Source organism: Parus major, chromosome Z (genome assembly GCF_001522545.3).
Source record: "Parus major isolate Abel chromosome Z, Parus_major1.1, whole genome shotgun sequence".
Classification (NCBI taxonomy): Eukaryota; Metazoa; Chordata; class Aves; order Passeriformes; family Paridae; genus Parus; species Parus major.
The window spans coordinates 23,088,415-23,102,635 of record NC_031799.1 but is presented as its reverse complement, the minus strand read 5'-3'; the positions used below and the strand labels follow the sequence as shown (position 1 = coordinate 23,102,635).

Sequence of the window (14,221 nt, the reverse complement as noted above, 5' to 3'; positions counted from 1 at the left end):
GAGTGCTGTGCAGCAGCTCTTGACACACTGGACCCCATCAATGTCTTTAAAAATCTGAAGGGAGGCTGTCAAGAAGATGGGCTAGGCTCTTAGCAGTTACCAAGCAATAGGTTAAGAGGTAACAGGCAGAAACTGAAGTTCCACCTGAACATGAACAAGAACTTCTCTACTGTGAAGGTGATAGAGCACTGAACAGATTGACCAGAGTGTGGTCTTCTCCAAAGGTATTCAAAAGCTGACTGGACAGGACAAAATTCTGCATAAGGCACTCCAGAGAACCCTGCTTGGACAGGGAGACTGGACCAGATGACTTTCTGTGGCCTCTTCCAAACTGACCTGTTCCAAGATTCCAGGATTCTGTAATGTTATAACATGGAAGAGTCAGAAACCTGGAACGCACAATGCAGTATGTTACGAGGCAGCTAGACTAACACGCTCCCACTAAACGCCCCTGGGCCCTGCCGGTGCGATCCAGAACAACCGTGCTCCGCTCCAGCAGCAGCTTGGCACCGACCGTGCCCATTGCAGCGCAGGCCGCCCCAGTGCGCTGCCCAGCGTCGGGGGCCATTAAGAGCGCAGCAACCGCGGGCAGGGCCCACCAGCGGGCTCCTGGGCGGGCGACCGCAGGCACAACATAAGCGGGGTAAGAGCCGGGACCCCCCGGGAGCCGTTCCGCCCTTCACCGGCCGAGCGGTCGCCAGGCTCAGCCTGTGACTGGCCAGCAGCTCGCGGGGCCTGCGATGGGCCCGCCATTTTGCGCCGGGCAGCCCGAAGCCGGCGGCGAGCGACTCCCACCATTTCGGGGACAGCACCTCCGTCCCCGCCCTGCGCCGTGAGGGCAGGGCCCGGCCTGGGCCCGTCCCCCGCGGGGCTGGTCCTGAGCCTGGCCGCGCCCTCCGCCCCGCCCCGCTCAGGTATCAGGTGAAACTGGTCGGGAGTCAGAGCGGAGTGGCGGTGTCCGGAGTGCGGTGAGAGGATGGCTGTACGCTTCGGGTTGTGCCTGCTGCTGGTGTTGCTGCTTTATGCGCTTTTGGGAGCTGCTGCCACTGTTAAAGGTGACCGGACCGGTGTGAGCTGCCAGCTCGGCTGGGATCAGAGGGACGGTCTGCCCGGCACCTCCGGCGGGCTCGGCCGCCCCTCAGCCGCGGGCGGGAACACGGTGGAGTGCTTAGCGGGGCACTCGGCGGGGCAGGTGTCTGCCCTGGCTGGGGTTCGGGGAGCCCAGGGCGGACGGGGCGGGCTTCCGCGGAGTTGAGCGGGTCGGAAAACTCGTGCGGGTGGTGTTGTGGCTGCCGCGACCCGCGGGCAGGGCTCCCCGGCCGGGAGGGAATGCGCTTCACGGGCGGGCAGCCGGGCCCGGCGAGCAGCCCCCTCAGGGCTTGTGGGACGTGTGGGGCACGGCGTCACTCGCCTTATAGAGAACCGTGCAATGGTCTGGCTTGGAAGGGATCGTAAAGCTTCCATCTAATTCCGCCCCCCCCACCCCGCTCCCCCCTGTCTGGTCCTGAACACTGCCAGGGACGGCAGATCTCTGGACAACCTGTTCCAGTGCCTAACCACCTTCACAGTAAAGAGTTTCTTCCTACTATCTAGTCTAAATCTACTCTCTTTCCATTTAAATCCATTCCGTCTGGTCCTGTCACTTAGTGGCCTTGTAAAAAGCACCTCTCCAATCTTCTTGTAGTCCCCTTCCTGCCCGCCCGCTTACGATAAACATGAAAAAACTTTAAGGAGCGCGTTCTTGTTTTATTCCCCGATCCAAAAAGCTAGGATTCTTTTTAAATTTTTAGTCTGTGCTATAGCTTGTTGAACGTAAGTGCAGTTTGAGGGGAAAAAAAAAACTTATTAATATTTCACTGCATGCAGTTAATATTTCACCACCTTTTATAATAAACCCCATTGCCATATCTCTGCATGCCTTTGCACTGTGTCCCTCTATATTTCCTACCGGCCTTATTTACCCAATAAAATCATACACGTAAAGATTGTATAAATATTGAAGCCAGGCATAGGATATACGTCATATACGTATTGAAGCCAAGCATACGTCTTATTTTCTCAACGGATAGATGCTAGGTAGCTGCAAATTGTGTTGTTCAGAGAGGAGTTCCTGAAATTAAACTGCTATTTAGTAGCCTAATTGTCTGACCTGGACGGAGTGGGGCATTTAGAATTCTTGGAGAAGAGAGAAAGAGGTTGCAGATCCAAAAACCATCTTAATCTTAAATTTAGTCCTATTGAGAGTATTACTGCCATGAGTAAACTAGTTAATTTTTGGATACTCCGTGCTGCTGTCACTTTTGTGTCTGCAGGGTAGGCATAATCCTGTGTTTAGTATTTGGTGGTTGTATCTTCTGGACAAATGGCAGAGGTGTTGAAACAGTCTTTTGTGGGAGGAGAGAGTATACTTTTCCCGTGGGCAGATTAGCAAGTCTGCATTCTCAGTATGTGAGTCAAGCAGGGTGAAACTCGTCTTGGAAAAGAGCTCGATTGTTATGGAAAATGGTACGTGGTGAAAGAGTAAGAAGAGGATGTAGAAATGCACATACCTAACAAAGGATTGGTTGCTCGGTGAGGGAGTGTTTACCTGCAAGAGAAACAGGACACTGTCTCCTTATATGTAGAGGTTACTAGCTGGACTGAAAAAAAGTTGCGCAGTATATGTAGTCAGAACTTTTGAGGCTCGAATTAAAGTCAGCATAAAAATAAGACTTGGTTTCAGAAATCATTATGTCTTACAAACCTTACCAACCTTTGTCTCTTTTCTGACACTCTTGTAATACAAAGTCCTGTCTGTGGTTCAGGTATCTGTCCATCCACTTTAGTATAGCTTACTTACTCTAGTGTCTCATACTTAACACTTCGGGGTTTTTTGATGATGCTTTTATTTTTTCTACCTAACCTCTGAACTCCAATTGCAAAGCATTGTTTTATATTGGATAACAAAACATTAATAGGGACAAAATGGTAGTATTTACTCTTCTAGTTCTCTACCATAGTTTAAGTCTTTGGAATGGAATAAAAATAGCACGACTACAATTTGATTGTATGGACGACTTTCTGATGGACAGGTGCTTAACATAGCACTGTATGGTGCATTTTGTTACTATATCCTGTTCACTGTTAAGAACTTAGTATATAAGGTCTGCTTCCAAGCATCTCCAGGATCTTTCTCAGCTAAGCTGTTAGCCTAAGAAAATCAGCATTGCTTAGTTCATTTTCACTTAGGTGTCTATAAGCATCTGTAAGCTGTACCCTTTAGGTTGGTTTTATGGGTCCTCCTATTCACAGCTCATTTTAGGGAATTAGGATTGCTGCATGATAATTAAACTTTGCAGTCTTGAACAGTATTGTTGGTGTGATCATGGGGCTTGAATGTCTGAACAGAGAGTTTTTATAATTCTGCTTTGTTGTAATTATGCCACATATGTATCAAAATGACTGTTTGGCATTTGAATTAATTTTCTTTAGGATGGTGGTTTTATTAGTATAATTTAAGCCTCTGTCTTCCTACAGTCTACTGCAAAGATTTGTCCATGTCATTGTACAGGCAAAAAGTTTTCTTGCACCTCAATTTTCCAGTGAAGGCTACCTAGGCCTAGAGATTTTTAAGTGCTCAAGTGGATCTAGGTTAACTTAATTTGAAACTCTGAAGAGTTTCAATATATGCATATTTCTGTGTACATCTTCAGAAGGTTGCAGGGTCTAGACAAGAGTCTAATGCTGTACCTCAGACTTTTGCAGTTATAATTTGAAAGGAACAGCTATCTAAAGTGGGGGCTGCTTTGGTGAATCAATACTGGAAACAGACTTCTGTATTTATCTATTTATTGTGTAAGAATTCTTTAGAATGTAAGCTTTTTTTTTTTTTTATTTGAAGCTGTATCAACTATTTATTAACAAAGGGGCCATACTTCAACATTCTTCATGACTGTTCAGATATTCAAAAAGACGCTTTTTATATTTCACTTTGGGGTCTTTGGCTAAATAAATCCACAAATATTGATAGAAACTGAGTTTTGAAATAATCCTCCCTAAACCAGTCACCTTCCATGTCCATACTGTTTAGCTGTATGGAGATGGATGTCTGAGTTTTTGGAATGGTGTGCATTGCAGGACATTGCTGTGCAACTTAGCCTGTCAGTGGAGGAGGACTGTGCTGTGTATGCAGGTATTTAAAACTGGGCTATCCAAAGTCTGTGGTACAGGACTCAGCAGTCAGGAGCACCTGGCTCACTCATATGGTTTGTAAGCTCCCACAGCATTCAAAGAGGCAGAGCAAAGCTTGTAGTTACAGCAGTTTGTATATGAAGCAGCCTTCATACTTCAGAGTATTTCATACTTTCAGAGCCTTCGGCTCTATCACCTGATACTTCAAGTAGAAGTGTCTCTCCTGAAGGAGATCCCGGATGAGGACCATATTGCAACTTCATGCACAGAGTTAGTATGTTCAAGTTTCTGTTCAAATACACTGTAATGTGTGGCATGCCCTAGAGATCCTTTGTGCATGGCTTTGGGCATGACGTTCTGACTTTCAGTTTTAGCTTGTCTGAAAGTAGTGTGTTCTTTTTCTATTGCATACCTGATTTTTGGGCCATCTAAACAGGCAAAGCTTCTATTGCAATTAAATTAGCCTGCTGTGAAGTTCTCAATGTCCCAGTACTCAGCTGATCTGGCACTGCTGTGTGAAAAGGTAATGGTACCCTGGGGTAGTTGAAGCAGTTACTGTAACTGTTCAGGTGGTAGGAGTACCTGACAGCCCATTTTAACAGGGCATTTTTAATGTCACTGGTGATGTGGCAAAGTGTTTTGGTGTCTGGTAGAATCCTTGAATTCTTTAAGGGGTAGAGGTTGCTGTCTTTTGGATAATAAATTCAAAAGAAAGGAAAGATAAAATGTGAAGTGTTTGGCCATCAGTCTTAATTTTTCTGTTGATAAGGCTGTATGTAAATGTTCAGAGTAAATCACTATATCTAGTTTATTTTTAAAAGGGCAAAAATCTGTATTTCAACAACAGCAATAACTTTTTTTTTTTTTTGTTTTAGAGAATGATGGATCCATCAAATCAAAAGGAAGAAGTTTCATTGGCCAGAAGGTTACAAATGCAAATAATTCTGAAGATTTATACAAGGTGGATGAATTTGTAACGGAAGTCCTCACAGGAAAGCTAACTACGGTTTTTCTTCCCATTGTTTATATCTTTGTCTTTATAATTGGTTTGCCAACCAATGCCATGGCCCTCTGGGTCTTTTTTTTCCGAACAAAGAAGAAACATCCAGCTGTGATTTATATGGTTAACTTGGCATTAGCAGACCTTCTTTTTGTTGTCTGGTTCCCACTGAAGATTTCATACCATCTAAATGGCAATAACTGGCTATTTGGTGAAGGTCTCTGCAAAGTATTTGTTGGGTTTTTCTATGGGAATATGTACTGTTCCATCCTCTTTATGACATGTCTCAGTGTACAGCGGTATTGGGTTGTAGTGAACCCCATAGTGCATTCAAAAAAGAAATCAGAAATTGCTTTGGGCATCTCCATTGCTATCTGGATACTGATTTTGTTGAGCACTATTCCACTGTATCTTATTAATCAGACGGCGTATATTTCAAATCTTAACATCACAACCTGCCATGATGTGTTGCCTGAAAATGTTTTGGCTCATGATATGTTCAGTTATTTCCTCTCACTTGCAACTGGACTCTTCTTAATCCCAGCAATCATCACAGCTGTTGCATATGTTCTAATGATTAAGACCCTGAGTGCTTCCATCATAGATGTAAGCACTGGGAAGAAAAGAAAAAGAGCAATCAAACTCATTATTGTTGTCCTGTCCATGTATCTCATCTGTTTTACACCTAGCAATGTGCTGATTATTGTGCACTATTCGCTCCTCAAAGCCTACAGCCAGAGCCATCTGTATGTGTGGTACATAACTGCGCTGTGTCTTTCTACTTTGAATAGTTGTATTGATCCATTCATCTATTATTATATTTCAAAAGACTTCAGAGACAACCTTAAATATGCTCTTCTTTGCCGAAGTGTGCGAACTACACAGAGGATGCAAGTGTCTCTCTCATCAAGCAGGAACCTCAAGAAATCAGATTCTTATTCTTCAAACTCAAGTAGGACCAATAAATCAACCTACTGAGTTTAATCTTAGGAAAGTGAACTTGTTATTACTGGTGAAAGGATGTGAGTGACAATAGACTTACTTTGTACAAGAGAGTCTGAAGAAACACATCTGCATTTTAATTACATTGAAGCCTGGAATTTGGAACTGACAGTTGCTTATTTTGTGTAGAAATGATAAGCAGATAAATCTTTGTGGGAAACTGGGGGGAAAATAAAGACATTTCAGATGCTGTGGGAAAATGCTGCTGACTTAGAAGTGAGCTGTGGCTGAAGGCATTCTTGTTGAATACAAAAGTTGCATAAAAGCAAAATGTCTCTGGAATATTTGCAGTATTGTTAGTATTTTTAGTTACCAGAAAAATCTGTTTTAACTGTAGTGTATTAAGCATCTGAACAGATTGTGTGTATAGGACTTTGCTCTATGTACCTGCTTACACTGGACATTTGAAGCTGTAGAGAGAAGTAGAGGAGAATCCATTTCAGCATCTTGGATTAGACTGCTTGTTATCTTTGGTATAATATAATTTATATATTTTTTGCCAAGTTACTGTGCTGTAAATATTAAGATAGCAAAAGCTTGCCATGTTATCCTGTTTGAGTTGACAAGCTCATCTTGTTATCAGCTAGCACTGGGATAAAATGTTAGTTGAGATTATCCACTGTTACTTAACATTTGCCAGTACATGATCTTATATGGGGATATGCAACAAAGTGTTGATGGATAGCTATTTGATTTTATAAAATGTGCCTTGTATTTTTTAAGACCTCTAAATAAGATTTTTTTTTTATAACACATTTGAGTTGGGTGTTTTCTTTTGTTCTTTTACATGCAATTCAAAAGTGGTTCAACTTGACTAGTTCAGCTTGCCTGGCTTCGCGTAACAAAGATGATTTTCCTAGCGGTTAATTATAAGTGTGACAACTGTAGCTGTAATGTCTAAATGGGTAAAGTAAAATTTACCTAATGACACATTTGTTTAGAGAGCAATGAAAGTAGGATGTTTTGTGATGGTATTTCAGAGGACCAAGCTAAAGTAGCAATGTTAATATATGTCTCATTAAGGAGCAGAGAGTTTACAGCTTTAGATGACATGGAACACAAACACTTTTGGGACACAGTTTTCTCGTCCTGTTTCCTGACAAATACGGGGAAAAAATGCATGTTTATTACTGAGCTGAAGGTATTAGCACCCTTACTGGAAAATAACTGTGGATAAGAGGCTGGAGTTCACTGTAAGAATTTGAAATGAAGAGAGTTACACTGTCTTCACAAAAGGCTGTCTGAACTCTTACCATAGTCTGTTCCCTTTATCTTGCTAAGCACCCCAGTATGCTTCCTGCCCCATATGCAGTAGTGAGTAATATGAAGAAAGGGCATCCAGTTCATGTACTTACATACCTACCTGTGTTCCGTCAGGAGTACAAAGGTTATAGGTTGTATGTTATAAAGATGATGTGAGTGTAGCTGTATAATACCACAAGGAGACTGCTCATGATTCACAGATGACTGTTAAATATCTAAAATATGACATGCTTAATATAGCCTGTCTTTTGGGGGACAGAATTTATTTCTCGTCATTATTTAATCGGAAGTGCACTAAGCACTGTTTATGTATCTATACTCTGTTCATTGTTTCTTTCCTGTCATTCCTATCAAAAACAACTCTATATTAATCACCTCATGTGAAGGAAAGTGCTGTTCCTCTTGACCATTTCTCCCTTCTAGCTTTCATCTGCAGGTTGGCAAAGCAGGCTGCAATGAAGGATCTTTCTTACCTGTGGCAACAGTGGAGTTCTGCCAATTACATGAATAAGAGTTAGATGGCACTCCAGCATGTTGAAAGCTTGTTGAGAAAGAAGTTTTAATAAATAGAATTATTTCTTTTTAAATTGAGGTTCTACAATGTGTGACAAATTTTAGAGAATACTATTCAAGGATCTCGGAGTCCTTTAAGTGGCGTTTTCCCCCTCTGTAGCTATATTGCAAATGCTTATCCTGAATTTAGCATGAATTAGTTTGCTTCAATTAACATAGCAGTTAGGCTAGGCTGGTTGTTCATTCAGTTTGATTCAGTTCCTTGAACTGGTAGTTATGTGCCTGTGCAGCCAGGCAGTGGTGGGGTAGGAACATACAGCCTAGGAGAGTGGTGGTGGTTGCTTAAACCTGTTTTCGGGGGGAGTGGATAAGGGAAGGCTGTACTCTTTGGCAGTGTCGGCTAATATAAAGATTATTGTCTTTAGTTTACAGAAAATATATTTCCAAACAGTGCCAACTATGCAATTCAAACACTAAGAGAATGAAAAAACTCTCCCTACCTATTGCTGATTAAAGGTTTAGATGCTAAAAAAACAATCAGTACAACATTCATGAAAACATCAGGGAGTTGAAAATCAGTGTATTTTATGTGCACCACGTCAAGCTTTCACGAGCTGTTCAAGCTTATGCTGCACCTGAGAAGTAGATTAGCCTTTCCCGCTATCCGTGTGATCGCACTGTTTCCTCATACTGTCATCAGCAACTGTGACCTTGGGGTGGATTGGATCAGTTCTGGGTTAAAGTTAAACCAGGAGGATGGTGGAAAGTTTACTTCTGGCTTGGAACAGTGTTTGGTTGTTTTTCTGGATGATCTTTTTGTTCAGAACAAGAGAGAGGCTCAGACTCTCACCACCAGCATCCTTCCACTGTGCAACTGCAAGTTGACTCAAATCCCCCCAGAGTGGCCTGGCTAGCTCAGTGATGAGGTTTCTCTTCACTCGAGTTTCGAGCCAGCATATGTTTGTGGGGTTCACTGATTTTCTTCAGGAATTCAAGTCTATCAAGCGAGTAAAGAAATTGGGGTGGACTCTATCCCTGGTTTGCATTCCACAGTTTATTTCTGTGAAGGGGAATCCAAAGGATGAAAGACCAAGGATTTGGGGTCTCTTTTAACAGGGTTTCTTGAAGGGATTGAACATCAGAGAGAGAACCAATTATTTTTCTCAGCTAGTACATCTTCCAAACTTTCTACAAATCATGGTTGCACACACCAAGATAAGAAATAACAGACAACACCAACTTCTTCAAATGCCCACAAAGTGAAGGAGTATTCTCCACAGAGGGGCAGAGAGGGGGAGGCTGGTTTCCTAGCAACACAGGAGGGCAAGAAAGGGAAGGTAAGCATGCCCTCTCAGCTTCCATAGCTCAGAGGCATTCTGGGACAGGAAAAACAGAATTACAAGCTTCCATATTGGAAAGAAGGGTTTTTCTGCTATCACCCCCGTGCTTTCCTGGGCTACCGAAACTTCAACCAGCTAGAAATGCCAGCAGGGTCCTCTCTTTACTCTATCCGGCCTCTCACTGTGGAGCTGAGGAGAAAAACTTCAGTAACCATGGTTACCTGACTTCAGGTGAACAATAGGAGAAAGAGAAGCGGGGGGGAAGTCACAACTAAAATAGGAGAAAAGATACATTTCAAGCTATCAACTACTAACATAAACTAGCTTAACAGCATTCTAACAACTCTACCACCACAACACAAGTCAGAGCACAGTAGCTGCAAAGCCTCTGGCTAACCTCCCAACCAGCAGGGAAGAAGCCTCCTCTGATGACCATAGGAATGGCTCTTCTCTCTCTGGCTCAGGATAGATCCAACTCTGCCGGGGTAATCTTCTCACCTGTGCCTCTGGAGGTCAATAAGAAAGCAAGGCACCAAGAGACATGTCAAGAAAATAGCAGAGCTGCAGCAAAAGGCACCTGGCTGACATACCAGATTCACAGAAGATGTGGCCAGCACCACTTTTGTGCTGTGCTTTGGAGCATCATTGAAATGTGCTCTGAAGTTCAGAAAAAAAGGAGACAAAGGCTGGGGCAGCTAAGCTACTTTCCAGCTGTGAGGAAAGCTGCTCCCAAGAAAGACACTCCGTGATTAAGAACATGGGTAACAGCAACAGAAAGAAGTTAGAGGCAGATACCCTGCTAGGAGTAAAACCAGCACAGCCAAGAATCACATCCCCCATCATACTGTCTCAACATCCTGCTACTTTCAGCATGAGAATTTTCTTAAGTCTAATTTTGCCTGCCTAATTTGAGTGTCATTTTGTCAACCTCTCTTTACTCACTTTGAGTCAGGATCCACACTCTTCATTGGATGGCCCCTCATTTCTAAAGGAGAAGATAATGTAAATAAGGCCTTGTGTTGTCCATCTACTTGAAATTTTGTAAGCCAGTATCATATTTCCTTTCAGGTACTTTGCACATGTTGGTGTCAGACAATTCCTTCCCAGTCAGCCACTCTCAGCAATTGTCTGGTTTAATTTCTCTAAGACCTTCCCATTTCTATACACACTCTCCAAACGACACACAGTATTCGAGCTGTAGATGGTACACTGGTGCCTTCTGTTTTGCACTGTGTTGCTTCCCCAATAGCCCCTAATATTTAACTCCTTAGCAATGAGCTGATGTTTTCATACAGCTGCCTGTACTTACATCTCTCCCTATTGGTTACAGCCATTTCACAAGCCATAGTTCTGTATGCCAAGTTAGAATGTTAGCAGCAAACTTTTGGTCCTCAGTGCTCTACCCACTTCAGACTGTTTATAAACACTGGCGAGTTACTGACATAGTGAATACTGACTGTTTTTCTGCTACTGTGTATTTTTTCCCTTGAAATCAGTTATTCTAAAACAACCTCTCCTCTTCCATGGCTGCCTTCTTTTTCTGAAAGTCTTTGATCAGGAATTTTGCCAAAAATCCAGGTAGACTGGATATGCTGGATCACCCTTTTCTCCAGTTGTCTTTGGCCTCTTCCAAGAACTCCACAAAGTTTTTGAGTCCAGAATTCTCTTTACAGAAACAGTGGTGACTTTTACCAGAAAGGTCCAGAAGTCCCATAGTGATGTCCCTTCTTAGACTCTTAACTTAGTACTCAGTACATATATTTAGCTCTTGACATGCCAGAACCTTTTATTGATTATGGCATTGGTTCCCAGTATTCAGGTATAATTTTGGCAAGAGATAACACACTTCGGTTATTAATTCAGCTATTTTGTCTTTTTTTTTTTTCATAACTCCTCAATGAATACAACCTTGGCCCACCAAGTTTAGGCTTCATTTTGACTGACTGTGGTATGATGACTGAAGATATTTAGCCCATTATGTTGTAACTGCTCTGGGAATCAAGCAGCATAATGCCTACCTGCAGTAACAGCCATTTGGGACCCAGGTTTCATTATGGATGTGTTTGATCTGTCATAGGCTCTTTGAACATGGTTAATAAACAGCATCACTCTTAAATACAGCATAAGCACATTAGTCATCATCATTTTGATTCAACAACAGTCAGGAGAGTATGTATTACCTACATGTTTTGTCTCAGGAGTGATAACCTTCTTTAGGTTTGCAGGTAAACATTCTCCAGGCATTGTTTGCTAGCAGGACCAGTACAACAGGCTGGCTACATAGTCAGCTCTCTTGTCATCCAGACCAAGGGAGGTGGAGATGCTTCAGATAATGGAAAACAGACTAGAAATTGTGAAGGATGCATGGAATGCTGTGCAAAGATATTGTGACAAATTCCGTCATTCCACAAGGACACACCGATCCAATACGAGTTTTTGTGACTTGGACTTTTCTGTCATTGAAATGTGCCCAAAACCAGCTTCCCTGGTGATGTTGCCAGCTCTTTGGAGGCCAGGAAAAGGGGGAAAGGTGTATTTGTGTGAACATGGAGATAGGTTTATAGCTGGACTAGAGTTCATAAAGAACCTGGGATTTCTCTTGTGGTACAAAGAGTCAGCTCAGTGGTACCAAGGTCTGCCTGGTATTATCCATAGGATTCTATGACTGAATCCTATCAGATTCAATCTTCAGGGTCTGTGCCTCGATAGAGAAGCAGCATTCGAAATGCAGAGATAGCAAGTGTATCCACTCCCATGTCTCTGGGTACCCTGCTTCCCTGCCACATAGCTGTTGAATGCTACATGCAGCTTGTGTCAGCATGGTGCTCACCTGCATATTGCTTTTTGCCAGAGCATAGGAGTGTCTCTGATCAGCAGACCCATAGCTAGGGCCCTAATGCAGCTGTAACCTAGAGACTGCAGCTTTGTGGTAGTACTTGCTACACCTGGTCTCCATGGGTTTATTACGCATTGTAAAGTGGAGTCTTGCTGCTAAAGTTAAGTCTGTGTTTGGAGGTCTGCATGTCAACATGGTCAGCAGGAAGCACGCATGGACAAAGCCTCAATCCTTTGTTTTGAAAGTGTTAGTAATATGCAGTAAAGAGCATTAGTGAGCACTTGTATAATGAAGCAAGGCAACAAAATGTGGGAAGAGAAGAAAAACCTAGGTTTGACCACTCTACATATGGAACTTGAGAGAAATACCCCGATAACGACTCTCAGCTCTCTATCAACAGGTCACCTCCAGGTATTACAGCTCCCACGAGCAGTTGGTGCAGAGACCTCTGGGGAAACAGTGGGCAGGAGGAATGCCTGTGTTTTATGGCAGTCCTGAAAAACAATGTATAGTAATTCTTAAGGCTGGCAGCATTTTAACTGCCAAGCATGCATCAAGTGGTGAGTGCTTTCTGTGAGAGCAAACATGAGTTGCATGAGTGGGTATCTGTTGCAGTTATCACCTACATTTGGTTCAGCAACTGCATTCCAGCTTTGTGCCTCACCTTCAAGAAGCGAACTACTGGGAACAGAGTTCAGTGTGCTTGAGTCTGAGGTACTGTTTATTTGGTAACACCCTTTCCCCTCCCTTCCCCAATTTATAGCATTTGCCAGGCTTTTAATATCCATGTGATCTCTTGGAGAGGAGATTAATACTCTTCCACTGTTCATGATATGTATATAGCTTCCGTTGCTTAGTATGGGCTTAATTTGGTGAAATCCTGAACATTTGGATTGTGCTGCCATTAGCTATATGGCAATGCAGCAGTGTGGAACACCATCAGTGCTGATGTTTTCTCCACAGTCTGAGGTCAGGACAGTATGTACTCATAGTGTTGTGGTTTAGCAGCTGGGTCCATGCTTCCCCAGCTGAATGACTGCAGTGGGGACTGCTCTATCACATAGTCTTGTGGACTGCAGCTAGTGGAGAGGTAGAGCTTGTTTGCATGGAACCTGTCTCTGCATATGTAAACACTTGGGGAAAAGAAGTATTTTAGGTGGGCATAATTTATGCTGCTGCTTTGGAGAGGCTGAATAAGCGGAAATGAATGAAATAATTAACTTCAAGAACATAAATTAAAATATACAGTGTGATGGGTAGAAGGAGTTTCCTTAATGTGCTGAAGACGCTACAGTTTACAAAGTTAGGGAAATATAAAGTAAAAAGAAACATTTGATGAGTCAAAACGACTGCATTGACTCGGGAGGGAGCGCCACATTGTGGTGTTCCCTGGACTTAGCTGGTGGTGACTCAGCGCATACTTTAAGATTGACACACATGACCCGAGACATTTCATCTTCAAATCCCAGTCTGGCAAACCTGTCTGGCTTTCTGTGAGTGGATGAGCCGAACAAAGTGGTTCAAAGTATAAAAGTATCTAGGACAAGCCTTTAGCACTAATTCAGGACATGTTGGAGGCAAGTGGTGCTGTATCCCATTCAAATGAAGTTGCCTGCTTTTGTTTGAAGTCACTAATGTGTCTCCATTAATTTCAGGAGCACAACTGGAAATGCAGGCCTGGCTGTATTGTGGTGATACTATTTGTGAGCTGGAGTGAAGTGTGCTATTGCACATGAGTGTATGCATATGAGTATGACAAGATTCGATGGTGAAATTAAATACTGAAATGAAGTTATGGAACTGCTCTGTCATAATTTATGAAAACTGTTGTGTGTATAAGGCTGGTTGCTTGGAAGCTGCCCAAGTCACTATGACTGGTTAAACAGGCAGAGTCATGAATACTACAATAGTCAGTAAGATGATCCTCAGTAAATGTCTGAGTGGCTGCCAGACCCTGGGTGAGCAGAAGGGCTGAGGAGCCTTGCAGCACTCCCAGCAAGCATGGCATTGTGGTTAACAGGGTCAACAATGGACATGACAAAGGAAATCTCTAGAGGTGATGGCTGGTGCACTGCTTGTCAAGGGTCTGTTTGGTCT

The 14,221-nt window shown here is 43.0% G+C and overlaps 1 protein-coding gene across 1 annotated transcript; it reads left to right on the top strand.

Annotated features, from left to right (window-relative positions):
- Positions 1-902: 902 nt before the first annotated feature.
- On the top strand, positions 903-6,927 carry F2RL1 (F2R like trypsin receptor 1). Its single transcript, XM_015615579.3, has 2 exons — positions 903-1,055; positions 5,046-6,927. The coding sequence occupies exons 1-2, from the start codon at positions 977-979 to the stop codon at positions 6,146-6,148; spliced, it is 1,182 nt and encodes a 393-aa protein (XP_015471065.1). The 5' UTR covers positions 903-976; the 3' UTR covers positions 6,149-6,927.
- The last annotated feature ends 7,294 nt before the right edge of the window (positions 6,928-14,221 follow it).

Excerpts from the sequence above, each read along its gene's own strand:
- F2RL1 (XM_015615579.3), top strand. The coding sequence starts at position 977 with ATGGCTGTACGCTTCGGGTTGTGCCTGCTGCTGGTGTTGCTGCTTTAT. Across the intron at positions 1,056-5,045 it reads AGCTGCTGCCACTGTTAAAG|AGAATGATGGATCCATCAAA; the intron begins GTGACCGGACCG and ends TTTTTGTTTTAG.